We start from the raw sequence: 19,144 nt of genomic DNA on the forward strand, positions 1-19,144 counted from the left end.
AAATTCACCATTTGCCACACACCAAGGAAGGACAAGAATCGCGCTGACTAACTTTCACGCCATCCGGTAGACATCCAACAACTGGTGCATTCCATTTCAGATGTTTAGCTGAACTATGTCATCCACCAAACTAAGCTGTTCCCCATGGCATGGAAAATGCTCCAACAAGAATCGACAGCCGACATGGCCCTCGCCGTCATTGCAGAGTGCATCGGACAAGGAAGAATGAAACATGCAGAAGACATGGCCAAAAATCTTGACGCTGTACCTCAAGATGATGTAAAAAAAAAGTTGCTGGTGAAGGATGAACTCACTGTCACGGAAGATCATGTTGTCATGAAAGGGTGCAAGATTGTTGTACCTAAGTGACTGTGCCAGCCGGTCGTAGATCTGAAACACGAGAGGCATCGCAGGGTGGTGTCCACAAAGAAGCTGCCCCGTCAAAAGATATCGTTCCCAGGTCTGGACAAGCTGGTTGAAAGAAACCCTGAAGAACTGTGCCATTTGCTGTGTATTAGCACCACCTCCACGGCCAAACACTCTGCAGATGTCCTCACTGCCGGAGGAAATCTGGGAAGAGCTGGTGATCGACTTCTTTGACCTGCTCCGAGATGGCACGTATGCTTTGGTGATGATGGATGAGTATTCAAGATTCTCAGAGGTGCAGATTATAACATCCACGGTGGCGGAGGCCATCATACCAGCCCTGGACCGCATATTGATGGGATACAGCATTTAAAAAATCATTAAGTCGGACAACGGCCCGCCATTTACCAGCATGAACTTTGACAATTCTGTGCAGTATATGGGGTTCAAACACCAAAAGATCATACCTCTCTGGCACCAGGCTAATGGCATGGTTGAGTGGTTCATGATAAATATCAAGTCGCTCATGTGTCTCAGAAGCCTTTTGAACAAGCAGTATACGAACTCCTGAGAGACTACCAACACATGCCCCACAGCACCACGGGCAAATGCCCAGCAGATCTTATGTTTGGCCAGAGATTGAGGACTCTACTGCCTCAAGGCCCCCTCGCTGGTGGGTCCGCACCTTCCTACCAAGAGATCAGGGAGAAGGACTCGAGAGAGAGAAAATGAAGATGAAGTTGGCAACCAATACAAGAAGAGGTGCTCGACAGAATACGGTGGAAGCGAGAGGCAGAGTGGTGGCACGTCAGACACAGCGACTGAAAGAAGATTCCTGGTTTGCACCAGTACCCCTCACCGTCACATGAGTGAAAGGTTCTATGATCTCTGCAGAGGACAATAATGGACGTGAGATCACTCGAAATATATCTCACTTTAGAGAATACCGAGGAGACATGGAGGAGTGTAATGGGCCATGGGATGAGCTCGCAGAGTTCTGGTCCCAGGGAGAGTCGAATGATTCCTACTTGGGAGATAGGAGGCGCCTGATGAAGAATGGAGGGATGTGGTGCTCAGTCCCCCGAGATGCAGCCCTGCTCCACAACGAGGACGGCCCATCAGGGCCAAGATTAAACCCATGAGACTTACTGAAGAAAAGAGTTAACATCAAGCTTTCAAAAACCATTCACTCAACTTTAGTATTGAGAAACCTGCTGCTCTGCCGAAGGCCTCAGTCCTACCCTCTAGCACCTCCTCCTAGTCCATACTGAGGACAACACATGTTTCTGACAGGAGCGCTCACTCCTGACCCGCAGAATATTACCTACTCATCACCCAGAGACAGCACACAGCTTTGACAAATGCACCTCAAGATGGTAGTACAATCTTCCATTGGAGGCGTCAGTTCACTCACAGATCTCCATGTTCGCCTCGAGACGGACCTGCAGTAATCTTGTAAATGAACAACGGGAGAAACTACTGTATAAAGGCTTGTCAATCCCAGCCTGCAGGGGCCACTATCCAGACCCTCACATAGTTTCTGTATTGAATCTCAATCCTGACCTGTGGCATCCCAGGCACTTCAAGCACAAGGAACCGCATGCCATTATGCCAGTGCAACGCTATCCTGACTGTTTCACTTTCATCACTCAGAATACCCCAAAGCCCCAGTGCACATTATTCCAGACCTATACCCACTGTCAACCATAGGATACTTTGTAGATGCATCATAATCATGACCTACCACATCCCTTAGAAATTCAGCACTGGAAATAAGGATGCACCTGAATTCTGATCTGTGGTGGCCTTCCTTGCTACTATTATTCTAGCACAGAAGCTCATGCACAACTCTCCTCCAACATGCCCTAGAGCAACCTCAAGTTCCAGTATTGAGACCCACGCCGAGCTATTGCAATACACCTGCCACCTTGCCTCAAGCAGCCCTGGATGGTTCAGTACTAAGACGAGACCCTCACTGCACAATGCACATCCCACCTTCTGCAGTAACCCTTGATTTTCGAATCATCACACCCACCCAAGCTCTTCCAATATGCATTAGTCCCTGCAGCAACCCTAACATGTCAGTAGCACGACCCACGAACAGCTCTTCCAATGCCCATCTGACCCTACACACAGCCAGGGGTGGACTGGCCTTTAGGGAACTCTGGAGATTTCCCGGTGGGCCTCTGCACCCTGGGCCTCTTTTCTGTGGTATTTCCAAATTTTCTCATAGGAAAAGCATTGGGCTTGCTGAAAATGTGTCATTTAGGGCCACTTTGAACTTTATTTCCAGGGCCTCTTTTGGTCCCCAGTAATTATTTCCAGGGCCTCTTTTAGTTCCCAGTCCAGCCCTGCACACAGCATCCTTGATAGTCCTGACTAAAGACCCGCACAGAGCTCTTCCAATACTTGTCACCCTTGACCTGCTCCAAACTTAATATTTCAGTACTAAAACCCTTGTAGAGCTCTCCCAAAGGATATCAGACTGGACCTGCAGCAAGCGTTGATATTCCAGTGCTGAGATGTATGTAGCGGTCTTCCATTACCCGTCACACCTGATCTACATCAACCACAGAAATCACGATATTGAGATTCCCATCGAGTTCTACAAATTAACCTTAACACTGTTCACTGCTCAGTGTTTAGCAATATGCAAATAAAATGAACATCCCGAAATGTAATACCGTTTCCATTTTGTTCCAATAAACAATGTTTGTATTGTTGATCAATAAGTCTTAAGTTTTTACCATTAACTTTCAACCAGTTTCCGCCAACCCCACCCCCACTTCCTGCTCTACTTTAAGCAAGGCCCTTCCCCATGTTGTTGGCTTTGCTTTAATCCTGCATTCCTGTTTAACCAATTCTAAACTGAAAACAGCAGGTGTGAATGTATTAAATGTTAAGGGCAAGACAGGTGTATGCTCCTGGCAGACATGCCCTTCCAGGTTTTGCACCTGCACAATAATTAGTGTGGTTCTATACACATCATAATTACTAAGAAAGTACTGGAAATGCCAGCTGCAACAACAACGTGTTGTCTGTGTGAGCAATATTCAACATGGCTTTCTTGCATCATCATGATACACCTGGATTCAGGTCCATTTGTGTTTCTTAAATGGTATAAACAGAAACTACTCACATCCAATCATCATCATGGCAACAGCAAAGATCTTCTCTCCGTCTGTTGTCGGAGCGATGTTGCCAAATCCAACGCTGGTGAGGCTGGTCATGGTGAAGTACAAAGAGGATATGTAGACGGAATCCTTGCTGGGACCTCCTTCCCATTTGCCAGAGCCTGAAGAGTTGAATCGATAGGGAGTACCAATGGATTCACCCAACTGAAAGAGCCAGCTCTGAGTTCGGATGGTGTTGGTGTCCTCGTTGATGACTTCATAGTCCCCAATGCTGTACCAGATGCAAGCCAGCCAATGGGCTGCCAGGCCAAACACGCACACCAGCAGGACCAAGACCGCAGCTCCGTATTCTATGTAGTGGTCGAGCTTTCTGGCGACGCGGCCCAGGCGCAGAAGCCGCACCACTTTCAGAGAGCTGAACAGGCTGCTGATTCCCTAGGAGAGTAACAAAGAGCACCGCTTTAGAATTTAATCCACAACCAGCACTTTTTTTAAGGAAATATCTAAGCAGAGAATGTTAAACATGAGTATTCTACAACATGAAAAAATTAGAAAGAAACACAAATGGTTATTTTAACACCCAATCACAGATTTCAGCTACCAATCTAGAGCACTGATTTAAGAGCTCGCTCCTGAGGTCTGTGTTTATCCTGCTGGTAGCAGGTTCAAATCCCGGCAATGTCAAGAAAGCATACAGACCTTCTTAGGACAATATACTCAGTGCCATTCAACTTCTAAATAGTAAAAGTTGGGTCATAGTAGCAACATATTTTTCACGGTTCTGCAAATGTTGCTCAGTACATTTTCACATCAAAACCTCATGCCGGTGCGAGAAGTGAATAGCTTCAGACATCTTTGTGCGCCTTGAAACACTTGTGTACAGGCGCATTATAAATAACCTATCAATCAATCATTCAAATTTATAGACAAGTTTGACCAACTGCAAAGGAAGTCTTCATCCTTTCGAGATCACAAATTGAGTAACACGGAGTTGGGTAATAAATGTTAAGGCCTATTATGGAACACCAACAGAAAATGCGTGGTGCACGCTCCAAATGGTAAATAGGAATATATGGGCCCCCAAAAACAAATAAGGTTTATTAAAGTTATATGTTGGGCACTGTAATGATGGTTAAGCATCTATATACAATGATCAAACTATATATATATATTTTGGCACATACTCACAAGGCCCCTAGTGATACAGAACTCTTGCCATGTAAGAGTAGACAGAAGGGGAGATGGACTCGAGAAGGGACAGCATACGGGTGTTTGGCTACAGCAAAGAGAGCAGCCATGTTTGAATGGAGAGTTTTGCAGTCTGACCAAATGCTTGTTTTACGTGCATTATAAATGTGTGCAATCTGGACCAGATTTTTGAGCCATCAATAAGAGAAGGCTTCTATGAAAGAGAGCCATAACATGATGAGAGTGTAAACTGGAAAGAGGGGTTGCTAACCATTCTGTGGTTAGTTCAGTGCCCGCCAAAAATTGACATTTTCTAACATCTGATAAATGCATAATAAATGCCTATGCCATTGGTTACCATGGAAAGTAGGGGCTTTATTATTAAACACCACACACACACCTGAATTAACCCGCATTGGCAAAGCCATTAGGTTTGGAGTTTGCAATCGTGTATTGAATTTAATTGTACTAATGTTATGTGTCAGAAAGCAATAACTAGCAGACATTTTTAAAACGTATAAAGTCAGCGTGGTGATTTTAGGGTGGAAGCTAGTGTGGGGTGGTAGGGGTGGGATATGTTGGGAGGCAGTAGGCAGGGGTGTTAATAGGATGCATGGGTAAACTAAAGTGGGTGGGTTAGTAGAGATGGGGCAGGGGTGAGCAAGTGTGAGTTTGATTGTTGGTGGGAATAAGCAGGGTTCGATAGGGTGGGTGAGTGATGTTGCTCAGGGGTGGGCATATGATGGGTGGGTGGTTATGAGGTAGGGAGGGCATGGATAGAGGGAGGTAGTGATAGTATGAGGTGGGGTAGGAGTGAGTAGAGAGGGGGTAGAGTGGTGGGTGTGTGGGTAGAGATGAGTGTATCTATGTGATATATTTGGGAAAAGAATACTGAATTTATTTTTTCTATCACCCCCTTTCACTGCAAATATTTGTGGGGAGAGCCCCACCGCAGCCCCTGCATTCCCCTTCACATTTCATATTAACTTTACCCCCTCCCCCACATACATATGCGGTAAAATGGGTCATTCAACATTCTGCATTTTGAGATTTGGCATTTTTTGATGTGAAATGATGGGCTGCTACCCAGATGAGTTATTTATGGAGGGTGGGTATAGAGGAGTGGTTTAGAGAGGTTGCGAAGAGAGGAGCTAAGTATGTTGGGACGTTCAGAGTGTGTTGAAGGAGAGTGCAGTGGGAGAAGAGAGATGAAAAAGGTTGGGTGGGGGTGAAAGGGGTAAGGGTGGGCAGGTGCAGGTAGAGGGATGTGAGGGTGGGCAGTTGTTATTAGAGAGGCATGTGGGTGGGTGGGTGAGGGTAGGGAGGAATGAGAGTGGGTATGTAAATGTAGAGAGGAGTAAGAGTGGGTCAGGCAAGAGAGGGGTGAATGGGAGTCGGGAGGGTAATAGTAGAGGGGGTAAAGAGAGTGAGTAACAGAATGGGTTGGGGTAGAGTGGGGTAGGGGTAGAGTGGGTGGGGTAAAGAGGGGTGAGATGGGGTAGAGTGGGCGGTGGCACAGTAGGTTGTGATAGTGTGAGTGGATTGTGTAGGGTGCAGTGTGTGTGAGGTTAGAGTGGGGTGGCAGTAGAGTAGCGGGTCAAGGATAGAAATTAATGAGGAGGATGTAGATTGGGTGAGGCTAAGGGGTAAAGTAGTGGGGTGTTGTAAAGTAGTGTGGTGGTGAAGAGTTTTGAGGTCAGAGTGCATTGAGGTGTGCTAGAGGGGGTGGTGCGGTAAAGTAGTGGAATGGGGTGGGGTAGCATAGGTATTGGTAAAGTGAGGTTGGTGGTGGTAGAGCAAGGTGGGTGGGGCAGACTGAGGAGTAGTGTGGACAAGGGTAGAGTGGAGTGATGTGGGGTAGAGGTAGAGTGGGGTGGGGCTAGTGTGTGGTGGGGTTGAGTGGGGTTTGGGATAGAGTAGGTGAGGTAGATTGTGGTGGGATAGAAGGAGATAGGGAAGAGTGGGTGGTGCCAGAATGAGGCGCGGTAGAAAGGTGTGAGGTAGGGTGGGTGTGGTAGAGTGGTTGGGTAGAGAAGTTGGGTAGAGTAATGGAGTACAGTGGATGGGGTAGATTGGGGTGAGGTAGAGGGGGAAACAGGTGGGTGAGCTGGGGTAGAGTGTTTTGTGGTTGGAAATAATAGGTGGGTTGGAATAAGAGGGTGGGATTAGAGTGTGGGGTGGTAGAGTGGTGCAAGGGTGGGTTGGGACTTATGTGGGAGCAGTGAGGTGGTTGGGGATGTTGAGTACAGCAATTGGTTAGAGCAGCTGGTTTATAGAAGGATACAGTGAGGTAAGGTGGGGAAAGAATGGGGACAGATGGGTGGGGTAGAGTAGTAGGGTAGTGGCCTGTAGTAGAGTAAGTGGGGTGATGGTGGAATGGGTTTGAATATAGTTGGTTGGTGCAGAAATAGCATGGATAGGAGGAGAGTTGAGTCGGGTGGAGCAAGGAAGCAGGGAAGCATGGAAGGTGGGGTAGGGTGGGGACATGGGGAGAGTTGGGTAGAGTGGTGGGTTAGAGAAGAGGGATGAGGGTAGAGTGGGTGAGTGGTTTTCGAGTTGGCTGGGGTATGGGCAGTTGGGTTTTCGAGTTTGTGGGGAAGGTTTAGTGGTGGGGTTTAGGGTGCTGGTAGAGTAGAGCAGGTGGTGTGGGTGAGGGTTGAGATGGATGAAAACGGTTGGGTGAGCTGGTTGAGGGGTGAAGGTAGGGAGTTAGTTCAGGGTAGAGTTAGTGGTATAGAGTATAAGAGGTGGGTGTGATAGGTAGTGTGGTGAGGGAAAAGTTAATTAGAGGTTGAGAGGGGTCAGATAGAGTTGAGAGGTGGAGGACGAAAGTGGTGATAGACTGGTGAGTGCAGTAATGTCGGGGCACGGGTAAAGTGTGGTGAGTGTGGTAAGTCAAACAGACGGACAACGGGACATGTTTGAACAAGATAGTTTATTAACAACTTTAAAATAAACTTGATGCCCTATTTCTATGATGAATTTCCTACAGTAGAAACCAACAAACGGGTGCTGGTCAGGACGTCTCACAAAAATAAACTCTGTCCTCTATGCTAAACTATCCTAACTTATTTCTGGGAAGCAAGGGCAGCTATAAAAGCTTCAGTTTAGCATAAGCGTTACTCCCCATGGGAATATTAGTGGTGGCTGCTTTTCAGACCTCCACCCACAGTGTTCTCACATTCTCTTCCAGCTCCCAGCTTCGTAGACTGGTAAGAAATCCAAACCAAAAAAAGAAAGTTCTCGAAGCTTTAATTAATACACCGTCCTCGTCCAGTAGGCCGAATACTTTCCAACATATCCCTCCTTCTGGGTGCATTTTCCTAACCTGGGTTTGTCGATATTCACAACAAAATAAACAAAGTTCACATCTTTGTCACTCCTGTGCTGTTCAGATTTGGAGCCTCGGGTAGGCTGCGGGCCTACTCCGCCTTGTTTGGTTCATCTCTTCTCTCAGCCCCAGGTGGGCCATGAGCCTGCTCAGCCCTGTTGTATCCATCTGCTCCTTCACCCCTTTCTGGATTATCCCATTTCTCAGCACTATGCAGGCTATGGCTTGTTCAGTCCTGGTCGGTATGTTTCTTTCACCCCTGTGCAGGGTCTTCAGATTCATAGCCCCTGGTAGGCTATGGGCTCATTCAGCCCTGTTTTGTGTGTTGTTTCTTTTGCCTCCTCATGGGGTCTTCTGTTTCCCAGCCCCAGGTGGGGTAGAGGCTCGTTCAGCCATATTTGGTGCAATTCTTTCTCCCGCTTGTGGGGTCTTCGGCTTCTCAGCCCAGCAGTGTAGGGGCTCGTTCGGCCCTGTTTGACATGTTTCTTTCATCTGCTCCTAGGGTCTTCAGCTTCTCAGCCGCAGTTGGGCTATGGCTCATCCATTCCTTTTTGGCATGTTTCTATCACCTGCTCGTGGGGTCTTCAGCTTCTCAGCCCCATGTGGGTTATGGGCTAATTCAGCCCTGTTTGATATCGGCCACACCAACCTCCTGCCAGCCCCCATCTGCAGCCGGTTACCTTCTTTCCAGCAGCAGGACTTAGTACTGGTGTTGGGTTCTCTAGCCCTGTGTATTCGTACCGTCAACTCCTCTTCAGTCTGAGCGATAGGCTGTTCAGTTTTCCTTCTATATGATGGGACGCTGTTACTTCTGGTTGCTTCTTCTCTCGCTTCCTGCCTCAGCGGCCCTGCGCGGTTTGAGTCTCCACCTCTGTTGAAGCAGCAGCATTCCTTGCAGATCCCTGACTCTCCCCCACCACGTCGTCTGGGGCATTCTCTGTCTTTCGTCAGAGGGGCTGCTTCCCTCCTCTGTGTCAGATTTTTCTGGTGGATTCTCTCCCCCTTGGCTGGCTTACTGCTGTACTTATGTTCCTCCCTGGACAGGAAAAGAAGATTCCATTGATTATTGCTTTCTCCAAGAGGAGGTAACGAGTACAGGCCGGTAACCAAGCCGTCCACTTTAAATGGGCCTATACATTCTAAGCCTTTTCACATTCCTTGCCCTGAGGGGGGCGCACCCCCAGTAGAATCCTGCTTGCCCTGACCCCTAGGGAGAGAATCGCATAGCAGGCTCACCTTCCTAGTCCTAAAGGGGGTGGTTCCCAGGCTCAGACTGGCCTATAGGGCAACAGGCCCATGGCCTGACCAAAAACGCAACATGCTAGTGTGGGACAGTTTTTTGGGTCAAAGTGGGTCACTTTTCTGGCCAATGTGGGCCAGTTTGATGAGTTACTTCACTATGCAACTAATAGTTTTGACCAGTGTTGCTGAATAAATATTCTTTAAAATACACAATTTGCATCACATATTATCAAGTAGCTCTTCTTTGGGTACTATTCGAACAGTGTGACAAAATGAATGAATAGCCATTTGCAACTGTGGACCATTTTTCTATTGGTGCCCGAGAAACTTTTATGGCCCACTCTGACCCTGGTGGCTCCCCCTTGGGGAGACAGGAGAAATTCCCTGGATTTGTCACATAACGTAGGGTGAGAGTGTGTGGGTAAAAGCTGGGTAGGGATAGAGTTAGGAAGTAGTAGAGTAGAGTGGGATACAGTAGGGTGGGGTACGATAGACTAAGGGATGAGGTACAATGAAGGAGGGGAGCGTGGGGCCTCCGTATGGTAAGGTGGAGTTATAACATGGGGCGGGATGGGTGTGTAGGCATAGGGTGGGTGGGGTTGATGAATTAGGTGCTGCAGAGCAGGCTGTGTGCCTCTGGCAGCACGAGACCCTGCCACATCATGCCTGGAGTGAGGGGAGTGCTAGCGGTGGGGGCGCGAGGTGTTTTCAGGGAGGCAGCACTTTAAAATACTAAAATGGAGCAGACCCGACTTTTGTCGTAAGGTACTGAGCGTGCTGCTTTGTGGGAAGGCAAGTCATGGAGGGGGCATTCCTGCACTAGGGCTGTAGTCGTGTCAGTTACTGCAAGTATACAATAAGAGCCAGACAGATCAGTGCCTTGGCCCCTCCTCACATTAAAGCCCCGCCATTCGGCGTCGTGTTAAGGAGGACCTGATTGGTAGAAACAAGCTCTAATTAGATTTAATGGAACTGCTAAAGGAGATTTTTTTTTTTTTAACATTGACGCCGTTTTCCACAAATGACGGAATGCATAAATGGATTACATCAGGCATATCAGCATTGCTTAATGATGTACCTGAGTGTAAAGGAGGCTAAACTGTAGTTTACCACGCAGGTTTAAAACTAGTAGTTAATGAAATGTTACTAACAGAGAGGGCGTGTTACTAAAAACTGAGCAGTTCCTGAGTGGCGATATATCGAAATGTGTATGGATCATACATGTATATTTGTGCACTTGTCAAGGACGTTTTATCTTTGTGGATTCGACGTTTGTTCCTTTTAGTTTTTTTGTGGTTGTGTTTTATGGGGCTGCAACATCCTCCATCCGCATCTGTACACTACTTCCCTTACCTCATTTTGCTATTGGTTTGTTTTGTTTACTTATTTGCGCACTTTCAAGTGGCCCAAGTTGAGTTTGCACAACAGGTTGGGCTGAAAAAGCATGTAACAATGAAATAACATGTCGCCATATGATACACATTGGGGACAACTCTTATTACAAACGTGCAGTAGTCCCTTTTTGTGATCTGACATGCTGAGTTTTACATGTCGTAGCATCATGCGATAATACAGCGTTTAACATTTTGTGCTGCAGATCCAAAGAAGCACATGGAATTGTTGTAAGTACTTTCCTTTGGGAGCTAAATCCACCCCCCCCCCTTTCCAAGCCTGTTTAACTTCCATGTTCCCAGTCAATCAGAGCGGGCAGGGTGTTAAGTGCCATAAAATTAAACAGATATGTCTTCCTTTGCTTTTTGTGTAAATATACTGACTCTCGTCTGTACAATGTGCCTTCAAACTCCACCCCACATTTTCCATTCAACTCAAGTTGAAGCGTTGTCATTGACATTTCAACCAATGCTTCATATATGGGTGCCAAGACAACCTTCAGAATACCAACCAAGTCAAATGTAGCTGGCCAATGGGTAAAGTAACATCACATCTCACGAAATCAGCAAAGATGGAAGAGGCATCTCATCAAATACTAAATAAACTCTAGAGGTAGCCAATCACCAGCCCCAAAATCCATACGTGACCCAAAGAGTTCACGAAAGTAGCCCTTGGGAGAACACGGAAAGAAAAGGGTTTGTAGAGCCTAGGAAAACTCTACCAAAGATTGCCAGGATCACTCTGTACCAAAAGCCAGGCTGCAAGATTTTGAGATCAGGAACATCCAATGCCCAGGAAACCAAAGGGAACCCAAGTGCCCCAGAAGCCAGATAACACTGGGAGACCTCAGTGACTGAAACATGCCTGTTCCACACAGATACATACTTATATGTCCCAGAGAGAGTTCTGAGAAGAGTCAGAGGAAGCCCAACTAGGCCACCCAACATGCAGCCATGCAATCAGCATCCAGTACTCCCCAGTCCCATACATCATCTTCCACCTGCACAGCCATCATCACGTGCCCACCTCATATGCACTTTTCCCTACCATTGGAAACTCTTTGCCTGCATTTCCTCTTTCTTAACTCCTCAAAGCAAAGTGTTCAAATATCCCACAACCCTACCAGTGCAAGACCGAGTTGTCAGCCCATTTCCGGATTCTGTGCCTTCGCCCTTTCAAAAAATGCCCCCCTCACTCGCAGACATCTTTCTTTCACATATGACGAGGTTCACTTATTCTACACAACTTTCTCATCTATTGAGAATGTCTAATGGGTCTTTTCAGACTGAAACAGTTCTGGGTATTTTGGGGTTCAAACATATGCTGTGACTTACAAAAGCGTGCTGCCAACTTACCCTGCACACTCTCCCCCACCCATTCAACAGGCACGCAGCAGCCAATCACCAATGCCCGAAAGTCCTGCCCAACAGGCCAGTGTGGGGCAGTTTAATGTTGACTGAGCACCGTGTACCTTGTAGTTTTGAGAAATGGCACTAGCCAAGGTACTTCCAGATGTACAATTACCACCACAGTGTCTGCAAAGGTGCACCCGTAAGGACTAATCAGTTAATCGTGAAAAGTCAGAAATTGCTCTTTGCGATTGTGCATCAATTCTTTGGGTGACCAGAACTGTTTTTCCGCCAAGCCGACCAGGCCTCTAAATGCAATTAACAATGAACTCAAATTGATCTCTACAAACCAGCCACCTGTCAACCCTCAACTGACAGGGAAGTGCAATAGAGTGTAACGAGGGTAACGCAAGCAGATCTGCCCCCTATGGAATCTCTTTTGGAATTAGCCTAATCTAATTTGTCAAGCCCCTCAATGTCTTTATCCTGGACAACTTGTCCGGGCGCTATATGATTGCGCTGGTCAACAGGATATATGGGGGAGTTTGGTCATTCAAGCTTAAATATAATTTGTTTTTCTTAGGTTTTATTTATTTAATGTAGTGTAATATATAATTTGCTTAATAATGGATGCTTTACATATTAACATATTTCCCAGAAGAAGTAGAGTAAACACATTTCCCTTTATTTTATGGGTTTAATTGGATTCCGCGGATTTATTTTTATGCAGTACTTTAAGCCCTGGTCATGGCGAGACTATGAATCATCTTTTCAATTTCCATGAAGTGCAGCCAAAAATGAGCTGTATATTAAAGAAAGGTTGCTGTAACGTTATTTGAATTACCTACATTTAGCAAGTTCAAGTTCCAAGCGGGTCAGAAGAAGACCTAGACATCCTCAAAGTCCAGACGTAATGTGAGAAGACATTGGATATTGTGGCGTTATAACCAATACAAGATCACCTGCATAAGAAAAGCGCTACATTTAATTACATTATTTACCTGGTTGTGCAATAGCAAAACCATATTGCTCTACACTGTGGGCTGCCCTGAGGGATCGCTATTAGCCTCATGTCCCTCATCCTTGTTATTTATTTCACTTGTCTCTACAGCCTTCTCCTACCCATACTCCTCTTGGTTGCTTCTCTGTACTTCCAGGACAGAGATAGAGCTGTTAAGGTCTGCCAGGCCTACTTTGCCAGAAGGCATTATTCAGGTGACACATCTAATCTAACAATATAATAAAAGGCCAGAAGTATGTTTGTCCCGGTCTGTTTGTGCGTTGCAGTAGCTTTGCCTGTTGTCACTGCCAGAGGGAGCTGTTGTCTTAGGATATATAGAGACAATGCCAATTTGCATAGCTTTGCCTGTTATCTCCGCTAGAGGGAGCTGTTGCCTTAGGATATATAGTGGTCTTATTGGGTTAATGTAAACCTGCACTTTGGCCCGTGTGCACAGGCTCTTACACTTATATGTCAATATCCACCTGTCAATGAGAGCAGCTATTGTGTGGGGTGTGAAAAACACGTTTGCAGACTGCTTAAGCTGATCCTTCCCTGCATCCCATGGATAGTCCCTGCACTCAGGGATTTTTGACCAGATTACCAAATCCCAGCTGGGTTCCCAAAACAGACATATTCGAGACCAGAGGAAATGTACTGTTCACACTCTATAGCTGAAAAATGGGGGAAGACTATGGGGGCACCTTTTTGCTTTCAGTACAATGGCCAGACAACTAATTCTACACTTTTCTGCTCATTCCTCTAATTGACAAACACGCCGGAAAATCAGGAGCAGCTGCACAAATGTTCTACTTCTGACATCTTAATGGCCAAGGAGAACATGTTTCACCCCTCTTTCAATAGATAACCGCAACCCCTCGTCCCTCAATGTTCCCAAATAATTACCCTGCCCCTGCCTAGGTGCAAATCTGCCTTTGGCAAAGATACAACTAGAGTTGGGCAGCATAGCTTTTTAGAGGGTAGGGTGAGTCCATCATAATCTAGAGCCAGGTTCTCCAACCAATAGATTGTAAACCACTGGTAGCTCGCCTGAGGCTCCCCAGTAGCTTCTCGCATCAGACACCAAAATTAGCACAGTGTGTTTATTTCAGTGTCTGGGGACCATGGACCTCTTCCCTTGCCCCCCCCCCGCTCGTCCTCCTGCAAAGCAAACAGTCAAAAGCTGTGTTCAAAGTGAGAGGAGGGCTGCATGTAGGCTTGAAGGGCTCTAGGCAGTGTCTCAACAAGGGGTGACTATCAATAACAAAAGTAAATAAGAAATGTGTGGTGTGGCCTTTGTCACCAAGGGGTGCAAATGATTGCTGATAAGAAATGGAAGGGGTGCACAAATCTGCATGCCAGGAGAAACAAGCTGGGGATGTGATAGTTACAGTCTCACTGTGTTTCTTTAGATTGATTTCTGTTAGCATTACTTTGCATGCTGGTAATTGTATGCTTTCAATCAGAATGGTGAAAATAAAGTGTGGGTTAGTGTGTAGAAAAAAAGACAATCTGTGTGAGTCCTACCCTGTAAGGAAAAAGGAACATCTAGCAGTACGTGTTGCCATTTATGGTAAAACTGAATTCATTTTCTATTTGAAGATACTGAGTTCTGTGTTTTAAGGCAGTCATACCCCAATTGTATGAAATCTTAAGATGGTATTTGCCATGATATGGAGGAGACCAACTCTATGCATGTCGCAATGCAGGAATTCAAGCACTAATGGCAATTATACATTTAGGTAAATGTGAAAAACTACTAGAGTACCAAAGTTGATCATATGTCAAGGTGTGTGTGCGCTCAAGAGTCATTCATCTATAGACATATAGTTCGGCTGCAGCATATTTAGGATAGGTGTATCCCCACACCTATTGTATGAATACAAACTCTGGATCTAAACTAGAAGGATTGTGCTTGATCAGAAGTAGTATGTGTAGGTTTATTCAAATTACAGAGCAGTCATTACATTCCTGTCCTGCCTTCCAACCTTTGAGAATCTCATCAATACTTACAACATTGCTACAAAGAAGCAGCCATCACATTCATGTCCTGCCCTCCTGCCTGTGAGAATCTCATCAACACATGTTTCAACCCATCTGTCTTTATCAAGACTTTCTCTCAGTTCTGGGCAGTTATTTTGGAAAGTAAATTATTAACATCACTTTGCAATTGACACACAATAGCTTGAGAAAATAACATGTGCATCTTGATTACATGATCAACAAGATAACAGAGGCCCAATAAAGATTAGCAAGATCAATATGACAATACACAAAGGACACAAAACAGGGGGTTAAAGGAGAGAAAATGGCAGTGAATATTTGTAAATAATACATAATACTGAGGCATTGTAACAATATACAGGTCTCTATGTAATTGTATTCTGTGTATTGTATTAGAAGACCCAATGTCCAGCATCATTCTTATGATCTCTTGGGTACAATACTTGCTTTTATGTGCTTTCTAATGGTACCTTCAGTCTGTGCGTTGTCTTCTGTTTCATCCTTCACATTGATCATGATCTTCATCCCCACTGCTTTCTTTGTTGTTTTCTGGGATTGTCCAATTATTATCCTTATAACACACAATCCAAACATTATCATCATCAACATTGCTCCAACAAACTTGAACACATTTTCCATCCAGTTGGGAATCCGTTCAAACAGAAATGAGAACCAATCGTCATCTCCAATAGCCGCTGTCTTCTCCTCCTTTTTCGTGTGCAGTTCTGTTAACAAAGTTATAGCATCTGTCAGAGTATCGTTCTCACCGTCATGGGATGATATGAAAGTACAGCAAGAAGGCCCTGCCATGGTGCAAACACCTCCTTCCATTGCTGTAATCATGTCGAGGACATACCTGTTCTGAAGGGTCATTAACCTTATGGCCCTCAACTCCACCATTATGACATTAAATTCTTTTATAGTGGCACTGATTGTCTGTAAGAGCGCCCATCTGTTGATCTGCAACCATTTGTCATTCACTACTGCTTGGAGTACAGGCATAAATATAGATTTCATTATCATAGCAGTCTTGCTGAACAAATTGTGCTAATCCGGAATCTCATTGTAAGCTTCTTTTGACTTAGCTGAGAAATAATTCTCTCTCTTCATCTGCTGGAGTGCAAGTGGCCTTCTTTTTCTCAGGTGCTCATCCACTTTTGGAAAACCCTCAATATTCAGGTCGCTCTGGGGAATCACCAAGGCTAGAACATGGATGAGTACAATGGAACACACTCCTCCCCAGTTTCTGGACTACTTTATATGTGCTCTGGATCCACAGGCCCAATATTAGTCCATTAGGACAGCAGTCTCTCTGCATTCCTGCTATATCAATTATGTTCTTACACCCTTAAATCTCTGCAACTCAGACTTTACCTTTGCTTCGAAAGCACATTGTTGCATTAGTTAATGGGACTACAGCCACTGGTCCTGATTCATCATCCACCCATGTCAGCAATTTAGAATTCTTGGCCCATGACTTTAGGCACTCATTGTTCACTTTCTGCACCTCGTGCACTGTTTCCTACCTCAGTAGATGAGCTGCACAGGACTGCATCCCATTTTCCCATCCTTTGGGCGTAATCACTTGTCCATAGATTTTCAGCTTTGAGTTCTCCCGGCATCCAGGCATTCCTGTCTTTTCAGTTTTGTCAGAACAATTCATCCTCTTAATTTCTTCAATTATTACTTTATCTTATCCCACAGAAGGATACATGAGTCTGTCCATCCAGACTCTTTTTCCATTTGCTTTGTTTTGATATAGTCATCCTGGTATGGGAATGTCTGTCTTGATCACCATCGTAGGGTTGTCCAGCTCCCTTGGAACTGTCCTCTGGTAGTCCATGCTGCTAGATGGCTGAGGCGCTTTGCATCATGTGCTGACATCTCTTTTGAAATTAATGCTCTTACTGTACTCATGGCATAGGGGATAAGAGAGCAGACATGACAGCTCTCATCAGATGCTCTCTTCCCACCTTTTTCAAATGTTGGTCCCAACAAATATTTCCCAAGTGAGCCAAATTATCAAGATAGGTATTTATCCCCTGGTTATTTTCTTCTGCATCCCTCTTATATCGTTTGATGTGCCCAAATAGGTAAAAGAAATTATCATCATTTGTACTTTTACTGGGAAAGATAAATGTGTCATTTTTCAATTGAACCATCAAAATGATAAAGACTTCACAATATGAGATACAAAAAAAAGAAAAGAAAGCACATGCATATGTATATCATGCATAAGAGTTTAGACAAACATTTTGTGTGTCACGCCATTTCTTTTTGGTTTATTGGCCTTCTTGCAATTGCATTTTTTACTCCCTGAATGATTTTTAATACATATACTCGAATCACATTCGTAGTTGCACAATCTTCTCGATTATTGCAATCAAAAGCCTCCTTATAACTGGGCTGTTCTTTGGATCTTGGAGAAAGTTGAGAATATTAACATCTCTCCTAACAAAGTTAGGGTATGAATGAAGTATAAACAAAAAAAATTGCAACCATAAACCTACGTGTGTCACTATCGGCTGGTGTCATATGCTATTTTTGCAATATTTCTCGAAACGAATCTGGGTTTTTATCTCTCTTCCAGTTTATAATAAGGAATTGGCACGTGGGAATACAGCCAATATGATTTTACCTTTTCAAAGAATCTCTAAAAGGTACATTTAAGCTCTGGAAGTCTATGCAAGTCCATGCACTTCCTTCAACTATTTTAAGGAGTGTCCAATGAATTCTAGTCCAAAAGAATTATTTTTTTTCCACACTTGCTTTATCATCCTTCTTATTGGTGATCGATCAAGTCTGCAGACATGGCTATTCTTCTTCTTGTCTTGCTTCCCAGTCAGCGGGTGCTAGAGGGAGGGTCTCACCTTTGTAGACTTTTATGTCACCCAAAAGTAGCCACGCTCTTCTTTCAGACACCCTAAATACAGTAGAGGAAACTTCGACTACTTAGTATGGTCCATTGCACCTTGGCTCACGCCATCTGCCTGTAAAGTTTTTGATAAGCACTTGGTCTCCAACATACAACTTTGATGTTGGCAGTAATTCACTTGAATCAGTTACTGGGCTGTCCTCTTCTATGTTCCTCAACCCCTCCCACCGATGCTTGACTTGATCTGAAATGATGACAGACTGATAGTCATACATGTCAAATAATTGTGCATCTTGTCACCTAAAGTCTGTGCAACACTCTGAGCATCAGTTCTAACTCTAGAGTGGGTTTGAGGAGGGTCCTCATGCAGTTCCCTGTTACTAATTCATGGGGAGTAAGGTGATGGTTTAAACCTGGCTGATAACGAAGGGTATGCAAGGCCAGATGTAGGAAATGTAGCCATCTCTTTTTCATTAATCTAATCTTTGCTATTCTTTCTTGAGGAGCCCATTGAGCCTTTCACATATCCGATTTGCTTGTGGGTGATAAGCAGAAGAACACATATGAAAAAAATATATTTGATCAAATAGCTCATTGACTAAGTGTGGCCTGTTATCTGACCTTAATACTTCGCTTCAGGTGGCATTAGGATGTGTACAAGGACCAGCTTCGATTCATCAAGAAAAGGGACACACCACCACTAATAGATACCAATAACCATTAAATGTCTGCAGCATATCGATGTAGTCAATATTCAAATGCTGAAACAGGCCATTTGGACGGAGCATTACTCCTCTGAGTGGTCTTAGTGTATGCCAAGCTGTACATTTTTGATACACGATGCAATTCACAATGAACAGTGCAATGTGTTCCAATAGATTGAGAATAAACAAGTCCTCTGCAATAGTGGCTGCAATACTTTCTTGGGTTATATGCACAGGGTACTGCAGCTGCTCAATTGCGACTTTCAGTAATGCAGCTGGCATCACTGGCCTTCCAGTGCTTTTCTGTCTCTGTAGTGCTTCCGTGGGGATAAAGAACACCCCCGACATCTCCTCAGCCCCTGCTCTTCTTGTGGGGCTCTACCCTGTATCTCTATTAGTTGCAAAATCAACAGCATATGGAATCCCTCTCGTACCTCTTTGTCCAGACTTTGGCTTCCCAAGGGGAGACATGCACCGTCCCCTTCTATTTTATGACCTGGCTCCCCTTCTTCGTTACATTGCTACACCCCAACTGGTGTGACTGTCATCCTCCTCTTCC

General features: G+C 45.0%; 1 protein-coding gene across 1 annotated transcript in view; it reads right to left on the bottom strand.

The window, feature by feature from the left end:
• KCNH1 (potassium voltage-gated channel subfamily H member 1) overlaps nt 1-19,144 on the bottom strand; it is a 2,382,450-nt gene that overhangs the window by 1,477,581 nt on the left and 885,725 nt on the right. Inside the window, exon 8 of the mRNA XM_069608514.1 lies at nt 3,506-3,935. Coding sequence (XP_069464615.1) covers nt 3,506-3,935 — 430 coding nt within the window. The remainder of the gene's footprint in view (nt 1-3,505; nt 3,936-19,144) is intronic.

This window comes from Ambystoma mexicanum, chromosome 4q, assembly GCF_040938575.1.
Source record: "Ambystoma mexicanum isolate Mex_15411 chromosome 4q, UKY_AmexF1_1, whole genome shotgun sequence".
NCBI classification, from domain to species: domain Eukaryota; kingdom Metazoa; phylum Chordata; class Amphibia; order Caudata; family Ambystomatidae; genus Ambystoma; species Ambystoma mexicanum.